Source organism: Pantherophis guttatus, chromosome 3 (assembly GCF_059756535.1).
Source record: "Pantherophis guttatus breed Tessera chromosome 3, ASM5975653v1, whole genome shotgun sequence".
Classification (NCBI taxonomy): domain Eukaryota; kingdom Metazoa; phylum Chordata; class Lepidosauria; order Squamata; family Colubridae; genus Pantherophis; species Pantherophis guttatus.
Window position 1 is genome coordinate 52,446,119 of NC_142065.1, and position 13,170 is coordinate 52,459,288.

Below are 13,170 nucleotides of genomic sequence, written 5' to 3' on the forward strand. Positions count from 1 at the left end.
CCTCCCCTTTTGCCACTCGGAGATGTGACGTTCCCGGTCTTTTTAATCAAAAGTGGCGGAGCAACTAATTTGATCGGTTCTCAGGTTCCAAACCCGCCTCCGGGAATACGATGCCCTGGTCACCTCTGCCTTGCGGGCCGCGTTGGTGGTGGTTAGGGAGGCAGTCGAGGTAGAGCTTTAGGCAGGTGCAGATCGTGCCGCTTTCCCCGAGAAAGTGAAAAGCCGCCCGTGTCTTCCATTGGTGTGCAGGCTGATCGGTTTGCATCTCTGTGTGATGCTTACTAGGCCAATGCTTTTTTGCGGAGAGTTCCGGTTAAAGTTGAAATAAAAACCCTAATTAATCGTGTTTAAACCGAACGAATGTGTTAGGCCGGCTGTAGAGCAATGATTACAAAACTTTTCCCTACCATCAGCCCAGGAAGTCCTCCGGAGAACTTCCATAACACAAGGCTGGAGCAGAAGACTCGAATTTTCAATTTTCTTAGAGAGTTATTCCATCTTTAAAGATGCAACTGGCCCCTGTTGTAACACCTCACCCATAAAATTTAGGGAAGCTCTAATATTTGAATCATAAGGAGTTATGATTTAAGAGGGATTTTTGTCCCCCCTACTTCTCTTCCTCCTCCCATAAGCCCTATGTGTAAGGAGTGCTGAACAAATATACTGTAGGTTTCTTTTATCTTCTTCAAACCAATGTCTTTCTAGCAAAGTTTGGGCTCTTGTTAAAATTTGTGCATGCATAAACTTTCAGCGCTTTTCTCATCTAAGATTATATTCTTGAGCATCTTTTTCTTAACTTCCTCTTTTACTACTTTGGGCGTAGAGGTACTTGAGCATCAGCAGTGGAATATTTTCCAATATTTCAACATTTTGGAATATTCTGATATTTTCTCTTTAATTATATCATTTAGATTGTGAGATTTGATTAGATTGCTCCCTTTTACTAATTAAATGTGAGAAAACTTTTTTTTTTTTTTTGCAATCTTAAAGGAATTAAGAAATAATGAATTGACAAAATCAGAAATAAATATGCCACTGAGAAAAGTGTAGAGAAACTAAGAAGCAGTCTTCATGGATAGCAATTTGAGGCAAAAGCTGTATAGTTCATAGACTGGTCATCTAACCTCATCTTGACCATGTAACTACTACTGTAAGGTGTCTGGAATGCTTTGCTAGCTTTAAATTCTTCCCAAATAGGTAATTCTTGTTTCTATCTTTATTACTCTAACTTCTCTGGCTATGAGAATACTTGGGCAATTCAGAAGTCTAGGAACATTGCAGACAAATGTTGCATAATATGTGCACTTGAAAAGAAAGAAACAGTATTTTTGTTAGTGCAGTAGCAGTTTTTTGGTTTTGGATGTCTTATCATAGTGCCACATCCTGCTTGCATATAATTCTGCCTTTCTGTGAAACAGCTTTCATCTATAGTTGTTTTAAACAGTAAAGTTGACTCAACCAGCTAGACTGGTTTGAAGAAAGCAAATGAGCCAACTTGAACCAGAGCCAACCAGTAAATATAAACTTCTTCCATTTTTGATGTGAGTACTTTGCAACATCATCAATGCTGTGATATCTTACACCAGCAGAAGGGAGTGCAAGGTTTCCCCTTATTTTATGACAGCCTGAAGCTTGATAATTTTTATCAGATAATAGTCAGTTTATACATGATTTCCAAACATGGCTATCTTACTTCTCCTAGAACTGTGTAATGTAAATGTGTATAAATTGTTTATAATAGACATAGTTTGCAATTTTGTATACATGTTTTATATGGGCTAGAAAAATATGAGCATATGATTTGTTCCCTATCAGGCAGCTAATTCCAGACTAAGCAGGAAAAAAAAATCACTTGGCATACATAAAGCTCTGTCAGCTGGCTTCTGTTAAATCTGCTAAAAGGGATAGAAGCGATATTTTGATTTGGGCCAAAATGTCGTGGAAACTAGCAAAGAGTTCCTTATTAAAATGGGAAATCACTTCCACATGACTACTTGGCACAAAGTAAAGGAGAGGTGTTTACAATGGATTGTCAGTTCTGTTACTGCTTTTCCTTGTAGCTGGATAGCTTTATTAAAAATGCTTACTGAATTGGTCCTTAAAATTCTGCATAGTTTTGTCATTATATTCCTCTGTTTCACTGTGTTAAGTTCTAGATAAAATAAACTGTGGGGGGCTTACACTTACGATTCTCAGTTATATATCTCTGGCCCTATCTATCCAAGTGAAACTGTCAAAAATCTCTGGAAACTGTTGAGGATCTGGATAGGGAAACATAGGCTGTGCCTGAATCCTCCCATGGCAGAGTGTTTATGGATTCTGGATCTGGTTATTTCCATCTTTCATTCTAAACTGGGATGGCACTGCCCCGTTCAGACTTGATGTGCAACCTGGAGATCTTTCTGGACTCAAACTCTTGCCCTAAGAGCAGGTAACAGCAGTAGCCCAGAGGGTTTTTGCACAACTATGTCGTGTGCACCAGTTGCATTCATTCCGGGACTGGGAGCCCTTATTCATGCTCACTCACACTTTAGGTCACCTCCCAATTAGATTACTATAGCATATAAACTGCTCTTGAAGACCATCTGGAAGTTTCAATGGCAGCAGCACAGGTAGTAATGGGTGCAGTTCATTTCACCCGTATAACACCACTATTCCGTAAGCTGTATGTCAGGTTTCGGTTATAATATAACCGAATATAATATAATATAATTTGCTTATAATAGACTCCTGGTTGTGATTCAGAATGCTGAGTTACTTGTGGGGCTGTCTTCTCCCAAGAACATCTGTCCATTCCACATGCTCCCATAGGGAGAACATGCTTCAAGTTCCTGCTTTTAAACTTTCCCATCTCACAGGATTTGCATGCCTTTTTTAATGACTGCCTATATTCTCTGGAACAATCCCCCCTCCCAATATACAACAGACCCCAATTCTTTTGCCTTAAAAAAGCAGTTAAGATCTGGCTCCCTCCCCCCTTGGGGAACGGGGAGGCCTTTTAAGTAGAATCCCTTTCTGATTGCTTAATTGTCAAATTAGGTCACCATTTTTCTTTTATATACTAGGTTTTTTATGTTTTGTGGGGTTGGTTTATTGAATAAGCCATAATGGTCCGGTTCTCATGTAACCAAAGCCAAAGTGATTTTTAAAAATTCTTTACTATTTCTGTAATAGTTCTAATGTCGAAAGGCAAGATTCACTCATTAATTGCTGTAGAGCACCAAACCCAGCCATTCTAATACTATGACTGGAGTTGAAGACTTGTTCTGCATTTAATTCCTAACTTTTCACAATCTCACGCTTAATCTCATATTACCATAGCAGTTCAAAAGAATTATCTGTCCTCCTCCTAAAAGAACTACCCTTCAACTCTGAATTATTATGAAATTTTGAGGATGCTGAAGTTGTTTCTGTGGTTATTGAAGTACTGTATGGCTATTTTCAAAGCCAGTGCTCTATGTTGCATTAGTGTGAAGAAGTCCCAAATTCAGATTCACCTTCAGACATCAAAACTCACTGGATTATTTTGGGCCAGACCCAATCTCTCAGCCCATTCTGTCTCAGAAACATTGTTATATAGAGGAAAATTGAGGTTGCCTTGAACTCTTGAAGGAAAGGCAAAATATATATCTAATATTGGTTGTGTGTCTTGTCTCTTTTACAGTATTCAACCTGTTTATGGAGCTCAGCATCCTCCACTGGACCCACGGCTCACAAAAAAGTAAGTACTTTTTAGTGCTTACTTTTGTCCCATTTTACAACTTTTTTTTTGTCACTGTTTTTCAGCAAGTCACTGCAGTTGTTAAGCGAATTTTGCTTCCCCCATTGACTTTGCTTGTCAGAAGCCAGCTGGGTAGATTACATATTGTGATCACATGAGCCCTGGACTGTGGAACTGTCATAAATATATGCCAGGTGTCAAGCACCCAAATTTTGATCATGTGATCATGGGGGTGCTGCAACAGTCGTAAGTGTGAAAACTGTCATAAGTTACTTTTTTCGGTGCCATTGTAGCTTTGAACAGTCACTAAACGAATGACTGTAAAACAAGGACTACCTGTATATAGTAAAAATGGCAAATTATTCTACCTCTTCTATGAGAAGGCATTTTTACAATAGGAAAATATATTACCTTGGTTGATGATGTTCTACTGAAGTACTTGGATACTCTGTTTGAACCATCAATACTCATTTGAAGTTTATATTTTGCTTTCTTGAAAAAACTATTGGCCATTAAGCGGAGGACATATAGTGAGATGATGGTTTAACTATTAAATCATTATGGGATGACATCTTCACAATCATTGCCTTCTCTGAGTCAGGAAACCAATAGTTTATAAAATTGAACATCTGTTCTAATTTGTAAAGGGAGAGGAACAGGTGGGATTTCAAAAGGGCAATGAACATATGTAGTGCAGTTTTAGTGTCAGTCTGGTTTACGTGATCTATGTGCAAGTAATATGAGGAATGTAAAGGAATATATTAGACTGATCAAACTATTTGATTGAAATATTGATTTAGACATTTAGAAGCAGTCCAATTCTGCTTGGTCTGTTTCAGGGATACTGAATTCAATTGGGTTCCAAGTGTTGATCCTAATTTAGGAAATATGGAGTATTATGTCTCCATTAACTACTGTACTACTATTACTATTACTATTAACTACTAACTACTATTGTATTCATTGCTCTCAGTACCATTTCTCTGTGCACTTACTCTGCTGGTTGGTAACACAACAATATCCTTAAAAACTACCATCATTGGAAATCAACAGTTATTACTTGATTGTTGTTTAACATCAGATTTGCAGATCTAGTAGTTCCTTTTAAGGAGATGAAGTTTGGCAACGTGTAAATAAATAGGTGCATGGGAATTTTGTGTAGCATTTTCCCCAGAGAGAGGTTTTCTTATTCCTTTGCTTTTATTTGGCAAGAAGAGGCTTGGTTTTTACAAACATAACAGTGGAAAGGGGAAAACCTGTAAAATTTCAGACTTGAATTAGTATTTAAGTTTAAATGAATTAAGCATTAACTACTAGGTTGTTATGACTAGGTGTCATATTTAAATAGTGAATATGATTTTATGAAGAAATGTGAAATATTCATTTCATAAATATATAAATTCTATGCTGATTTACTTTTGAGATTTTTTTTTACTTTTGGCTATCCTTCATTCACACTGATATCACTTAACCTATTGCATTTATATTATGGGCTACACAACATTAAGTCATTTATTGTAAATCCTTATCACTGCTTCAGTTACTGATTGAATCTTTGTAAAGGGAAGGGGACAGTTGGGATTTAAGAAGGCCAAAGACATGCATAGTCCAATTTTAGTGTCAATCAGGATAAGGATGATTATTTCAAGAATATTAACTGCTGAACTTCGAAGTGGTTGTATTGGAGTCACTGAATTTAGTCTATACATTATTGATTATTATATGAATGATGAAAATATAGATCTATATATCTATCTATGCAATTAGTGTACCATTCAGATGGGAGGAGGGATAATGAATTTGTAAATAACTGTTGAAAAGAAACTGTTGAAGTAGTTTATTTCTTCACCTTTGCTTCTCTTTCTGTCTTTCTTACTTTTGTTTCTTGTAACTTTTCTCTTTTTCTTTGGCTTTATCTTTTATAGTATGAAAAATTCTTTACTAAAATTTATATTTTAAACAAGGGATTTAACCACTTTTGTTTTGGAATTTTCAGTGAAGACAATATGCATAATCTTCTCAGACAATAGGCCGTGATCCATTGATTTAACACATTCATTGTAGTCCTTTAATAATAAAGCCTAGAGTGAGGAAAGATGGTTGAGAATTTCAGGGGGCACAACCATTGTTATCCTAGGACCTAGAGCAATATTTCTCAACCTTGGCCAGTTGAAGATGGGTGGACTTCAACTCCCAGAACTCCCCAGCCAGCAAAGGTTGAGAAACACTGTACCTAGAAATCAGTATCAGTGATATGTTCCTCCTTTTATGTTGGTCTATGTACAGTGATTTGGCTTTTATGTACAGGCTAAATTTGGTCTTTTATTTGTTATTGTTATTGACATCGGACTTCTGGATTATAATGCAACTATTTCAAATTTACTTCTACTTGTCAGTTTAGTTAACTTCATTTTGTATTAAAATTTATGACTGAAAAAGTGCATGTGAGGTTCCTTTGCCTCCTCTTTTTTTTTTTTTAAGCAAAGACCAGTGGAACTAATGGGGGCTCAGTACCATCATTAGCTTTGGATTACTGGTAGGGATTCCTGATGTATTCTTAAGAAATTCCTTTTTTTGCATTTAAAATGCCATTTGATCTACCTTACTTTATTGGAATTCATTTAGGTTTCTTGATCTGAACAGACAAAGACTATTTCCTGGGTTCTTTGATGCTAGGATTATGATTCATATAACTGAAAATAAAGCGAGTGCAAATTAACAGTATTGTTCAAACAAAGGGATTAATTGTGTCTTTATTCAATATACATGTTAATTTGAGCAATAGTATATTAACATTTCTATTTTCACATGTCTTATATATGTGTGGTTTATACTTCTTTAGTATTCTACTTATATAACATAAAACCAGAGTTTTACTCTGCTTACCACACAGGAAGTTTCATGGACCGCCTTTTACATCATGGATTTAGGCAGAAATATTTTACTTCTTGCCTAAAATTATTTTCTGTTCTTTGGCTCACTGAAAGGGAAGAGAGGGAACAGTGGGATGGAGGGAGAGCAACTGATACATTAAATGAAAATGATGATGAAAGATTATCATAGGCAAAGAAAATTTGTATATCAAAACTGATATTCACATTTATGTGAAGCCACTGGGCGAAATCATCCGTGGTTTCGGGGTGAAGTACCATCAGTACGCTGATGATACTCAGCTGTACATCTCCACCCCGGACCACCCCAATGATGCTCTTGAAGTGATGTCCCGGTGCCTGGAGGCCGTACGGATCTAGATGGGGAGAAACAGACTCAAGCTCAACCCATCCAAGACTGAGTGGCTGTGGTTTCCGGCGTCCCGATATAGTCAGTTGGTGCCATCATTGACTATTGGGGGTGAGTCATTGGCCCCACGGAGAGGGCTCGCAACTTGGACGTCCTCCTGGATTCACAGCTGTCTTTAGAAGAGCACTTGATGGCTGTGGCCGGGAGGACTTTCTATCAGGTCCGCCTGATACGCCAGTTGCGTCCCTTTCTGGATCGGGACTCCTTACGCACGGTCACTCATGCCCTCGTCACTTCCCGCCTGGACTACTGTAATGCTCTCTACATGGGGCTCCCCTTGAGGAGCACCCGGAGGCTCCAGCTGGTTCAAAGTGCAGCCGCGTGGGTGGTTATGGGAGCAACGTGGTGTTCCCATGTGACACCTCTCCTGCGCGAGCTGCACTGGCTCCCGGTGGTCTTCCAGGTGCGCTTCAAGGTTTTGGTTACCACCTTTAGAGCGCTCCATGGCTTAGGACCAGGATACTTGCAGGACCGCCTTCTGCCACCAATAGCCTCTCACCGGCCAGTACGCTCACATAGAGAGGGGCTCCTTAGGGTGCAGTCGGCCAAACAGCCCCCAGGGGAAGAGCCTTCTCTGTGGGGGCACCTGCTATCTGGAATGAGCTCCCCCCGGAGATACGGAGGATCCCGGATTTACACACCTTCCGCCGTGCCCTCAAGACCTATTTATTTCAACAGGCTGGCCTGGCCTAACTTCCCTTTTAATTGTAATTTTTAAAATTGGTTTTAAAACATTAGAGGTGTTTTAAATTGTTTTGGGCCAAATTATTTAATGGGTTTATATTGTCTTTTAAATATTGTAGTTTGTGTGTTTTATCTTTCTGGCTGTTCACTGCCCTGAGTCCTTCGGGAGTAGGGCGGTATATAAATCTAATAAAATGAAAATGAAATGAAAAAATGAGTGCAATTCTCAATACAGTGTATCACTTTACTTTTTTTAGCTTCATCAAGGAACGCTCCAAGATCAACACGCTATCTCTGAAAAATAAGAAGGCCAGCAGTTTTCATGAGTTTGCTCGGGACACTAGTGATGCTTGGGATATTGGGGATGATGAAGATGAAGATTTCTCATCTTTCCAAACATTGAACTCTAAAGTGGCCAAGGCCACAGCAGCACAAGTCCTGGAAAATCACAGCAGAAAATCACAGCGTATGAAACCCGAGTGGCCCCAGGCAGCTCTCAGTGACGCACCAATCAATTGTAAAGTCATCAAATCCAATAGTGAAGCCCAGCTATCCAGAGGACCTGGTACGTTGCTTATGGCTCTTGGCTTTTTTTGCAGTGTATTGCTATATCCCACCAAATTTGTGAGAGTGAATTCTGCAGTTCTGTACAAATGCTGCATTTGTAGGCAAATGCAGAATGGAATATTCTCAAAACCTTCAATCTGTTTTAGCCAAGAAAAGCATTTTTTTCTTATGGACAAAGAAATAGCCTTTTATGTGTGTGGTTAATTTGTGATGAAATCCTGAAAACTGGTGACTAGCTAAGTACAATATCCCAGGAAACAAGACTTTCATGCTTTTTTTAACTTTTTATTTTGTCCCGTATTTAGCAGGAACAGAATACATTGATGCAGATATATAAGCATGTTCTTGAACTTCATATTTATTTATTGACATTGGTTACAATATATTTGAGTTCTAGACAAGGTGAATCCTGGGATCTGATTATGTACTGTAGTTGGTAGACCTTGGCTTTTCTTGCCGGTGAAATTATAACGGTGTATTTTAAAAGTACAATCCTTTACAGAGCACACATAGATCTGATATGCTCTTATGAGCCTTGGTAGTACAGGGGTTTAAGGCACCCTGTTATTAAGCTGGTTATTAAGACCAGCTGCCTGCAATTACTGCAGGGTTCGAATCTCGCCAAGGCTCAAGGTTGACTCAGCCTTCCATCCTTTCTAAGGTAGGTGAAATGAGGACCCAGTTTGTGGGGGCAATAAGCTGACTTTGTATAAATATACAAAAGAATGAAGGCTATTGCTGAGCACATTGTAAGCCGCCCTGAGTCTTCGGAGAAGGGCGGCATATAAATCAAATTTTTTTTTTTAAAAAAAAGAGCAGTAGTTAGTGTATTTGTTAGTCATTCTTACTAACTGATATCAAGCATAGTCATTGCATGTTTAATGGAGGGTTGGGGTGAATGAGTTTGCTCTTTCTGTAGATAAAGGCCTTTCAGTTAGTGAATTGGTATTCAAAAAGTATTTGAAACTTTTGGGAAAAACATAGAGTCTTGACCACAGAATCTTGATATTGCATGTGAGATATGAGTGTAAAATATACAGCCTGAAGTTGCCATGCAGCCTAGCAGAATTCTTTTTCTGTTCCACTCCCAAAATGGCCAAAATGTTGACAGCTTCGTTGGTGGCTTTGAACTTTAGGGAAGATTAGGGGATAAAATCAGTACCTTAATCTTTACAGATACTCTAGAGATACCCATTTCACCCTGCATGGTCCCTGAAATTCCCCTTGAAATGGGTTCTACCACAAAACCTAATGGCATCCTCAAGCCAGAAATTGTATACTCCTAATATTAATCAAACAATTAAGATAATGCATGCCTTATCTTGCATACTGCAATGATGAGCAAAGTATATTCTGCTTTCTGGCTTTGAAAAAGTAGCCATCTGATAGCAAAGCTACCACCAGATGGCATCAAAACCCATACCACATTCTATTTCTTTTTTGGAAATTATTTGGCTTTTTAGCATTGAAGTATAGAGGAAGTTGGGGTGCTAGATTGCTTTTGAGGTGTGGTGCTTCCTCTTCTGTGCTATTGATTTTGTTGTTTAGCATGCTGAAGGAAGAAGGAATGAAAGAGCCTGAAATCTGGAAACAGATGGAAGGGATTGAATAGGTGGAGATGATGGAAGAAGAGCTGATAGAGTATTGGCTTTGTATAATGTTGATGGACAGGCCAGGTAATCTTGACATCAGTGAAAGTGGTTTAAGAGCCATCCATCTAAATTGCTAACAATATAACATTCTACTTTTACCATTACAATCATTGGATCTCTGCACTTTCCTTAAGAGTTATGTCAAGCATAGTGAAAATTGTAAAATATCAGGGTATTCCTGTGCAGGGGTTCTTGGTGAATGAGTAAAGCAGAACAGTTTGATAACTTGGTCAGCAGGAATAAATCAGTTCATGGTTTATCTTGACTAATCCTCAAGTTCTTTGCATACCTTTTTAATAACAGCATGGCAGGAAACAGTTCAACATGTGAAGCTTCTGCCATCATTCAGTGATGGGAGAGAAAATTCACAGGTATGGAGACTTTCCTTGCCATGTGTGTGTTTAAAGGTGTGGAAGCCTTCCTGGAATTGGAGATTCTGGAGGCATGAAGAAAACAATGGATTCTGGAAGCTCCAGTGTTTGCTGCTGCCCAGTATACTCCTGATGGACCTCTTTAAACTCTTTTAGAGGATGCCTGTACGCGCAACCCCCTCCACAAACAGCAATCCCTCCCACTCCGACCCATCATTCCACTTGTCGCTCGCATCTCTGACCAAAATGCTTCTGGGGCTCCTCCCATGACGGTGCGTGAGAAAACTCGCTTGGAAAAATTCCGGCAGCTTCTGTCCAGCCAAAACACAGATCTAGGTGAGTCCACATGTTGGGATGATAAAAGTACCTCAAGAATTTTTGTGGTTTCTAGAAATAATAAATAAACAACCACATTCCTCCCGTTGTGGCGCAAGCATGTTTGGGTTATCATAAATGTCTTTGTGTAACATGAGATTCTAGTGTGAGATCATCCCTAGCCAAGCTAGCCAAGAATGTTAATGTTATAGTCTTGGAAGAGATCAAGCAAAGATTGTATGAGGATTAAAGCAGTACAGTTGTAGAGCTATACAGAGTCCCAATGATTATATTTGATTTATCATTTTATTTCCATACATATTTAAATCCAATTTTAAATTTCAAAGAATTAAAATAAAAAGAAACATAGTCACTATTGCCATACATATCGAAGCAGCAAGTTACTTACCCAGAGGGGAGAAAAGTATATCCTTTCTGCCATCTTTAAAAATCCCAAAAAGTTAATATGAATAAATTCACTGTTACCCCTTTGCAGATGAATTGAGGAAATGCAGCTGGCCTGGTGTCCCCAGAGAGGTTCGTCCTGTGACTTGGCGACTTTTATCAGTGAGTGCTGCATCCTCTGACCTAGGACAACTTGTGTCATCTACATAATGAAAATGTATCCAAGATGCATAACTGGGCTCCAGGCAAACACAGCTCCTGGTTGGATTTTTAGCCCAAGTCTTTCTTAACCAAGCTGCCTGAGATCTCTTGAGAGGAATATGACACTGTAGCATGGGAGAACAGTACATTTTATGCTTAGGTTTGTAAAAACTGATTTAGAAATAAAAATAGCCCATATTTGATGTTAGTTATGCCATGAAAAAGCAAGAATGTCAATGAATCCCAAAGTCAGTCTCTGTAGAAAATGAGAGAAGTTACATGACAACAGTATTTCTGACCTCCAAAAAGCCTTATTCCCAAGAAATCTTTATGTGATGCTGGAATTGTAGTTTCCAAAGTAAGACTGTCTCCAATGCTTTTAAGCATTTTAAGGAAAAATGTTGATAGTTGCAGTTTCATCTCCCAAAGGAGAACTTGATTAGAAGAAGCTGCATTTTTCAAACTTTTTGTTGAACTCTTGTTAAATCCTATATCCTTTCCTAAAATATTTTCTTGTGGGCTAGGATTGGGCAGGTTGGAGTGAAAATTGGATAGGAACGTGGAACACAGTGGAAGAATTTTGACTTGACAGGTTTTGTCTTCTATAGGGTTATCTCCCTGCCAGTATGGAACGAAGGAAGCTGACTTTACAACGAAAACGAGAAGAGTATTTTGGCTTCATTGAACAGTATTATGACTCCAGAAATGAGGAGCATCATCAAGATACCTATCGGCAGGTACTCAGACTTCTAATCTCTAGATTCAGCTTCGCCCCCATTGCATGTAGTTCTGTAGTTCTGACCATTATTTGTTTAGTTACAATTCTTTGCATTTATGTTCCCACCTTTTCTGAGCTCCAAAGCATGTATTTGGAAAGTGAAGAAATTTACCTGCAGAACAATAGCCATATGAGATAGATTGGCTGAGACAGTTTCTGGGCAAGTCACTCAGTCACTCAGTGAGTTCTGTAGTTTAATGGGTCTTCCCATTCCAGATTCCCAAATTAACATTGGCAATAATATACTAGATAATAATATACACTTCCTAGGTATTATTCGTTAATCAGCAGACATGAAACTGATCTGAATGACCCTAGAACAGGAATAGATAGCCTTTTTGTCTTTCAGAGCTATGTCAGATATTGAAGGCCGTATATTCCAGATATACATACTGTACTTTTCAGAGTATAAGACACACTTTTTCCCCCCTAAAAGAGGGTGGAAATGTTGGTGCGTCTTATACACCGAATACAGCCATTTTTGGCCTTCCAAAGCCCCACCCCGTGCATCCCATTTTTGTGAAAAATGGGATGTGCAGAGGGTTTGGGAGGCCTGCAGAGTACTCCTGGGGGCCAGGGAGGGCAAAAACTTTTTTTTTCTTGCTTACCTCTTCGAAATCTTGGTGCGTCTTATACACTGGTGCGTCTTATAGTCTGAAAAATACAGTATATACCCAGCAGACACATAAACGGATGTATGCACAAGAAACTGTGTTTATTCTCCAAGTACTTGCTTGCAGGTCAGTGCTTTTGGGGAAATCCACAATTTTAAGCATGTTTGAGGGGAGTGGAGTGGAGGTCTAGTCTCCAACACACCTTGTTCTAGGAAATAGGATGCTTTCTTCCACTTCTTTCCAGAGAGAGCCACTGGAATTGCTTCACTGGAAAGAAAAGAAAAAGCTACACAAGACTTCCCTATTCCTTCCTGTTGAAGCAGCTCTATAGTACTGCATATTCCTTCCTGCCATTGACAGTGTGGGCTGGTTGCTCTTTAGCTGGGAGGAAAGCTTCCCCTATGCTGCCTACAAAACTGATCCCTGGAACCTCATAACCATCAGGCTGGCACACCTGCTGCCTGGGCATCTTCCAAGAGTTGCAGGCACTCTTGACCCAGAGATAAGCTACTGCGGGGAAATCACCTAGGTTTTTTAGGGTAGTCTTTTGAAGGGATTATTC

At 39.1% G+C, this 13,170-nt stretch overlaps 1 protein-coding gene across 1 annotated transcript in view; it reads left to right on the forward strand.

Moving 5' to 3' along the window:
• The window catches only part of TBC1D22B (TBC1 domain family member 22B), a 41,333-nt gene that overhangs the window by 801 nt on the left and 27,362 nt on the right, over positions 1–13,170 (forward strand). The window contains exons 2-6 of the mRNA XM_034414688.3: positions 3,665–3,721; positions 7,963–8,270; positions 10,452–10,631; positions 11,107–11,177; positions 11,825–11,953. Coding sequence (XP_034270579.1) covers positions 3,665–3,721; positions 7,963–8,270; positions 10,452–10,631; positions 11,107–11,177; positions 11,825–11,953 — 745 coding nt within the window. The remainder of the gene's footprint in view (positions 1–3,664; positions 3,722–7,962; positions 8,271–10,451; positions 10,632–11,106; positions 11,178–11,824; positions 11,954–13,170) is intronic.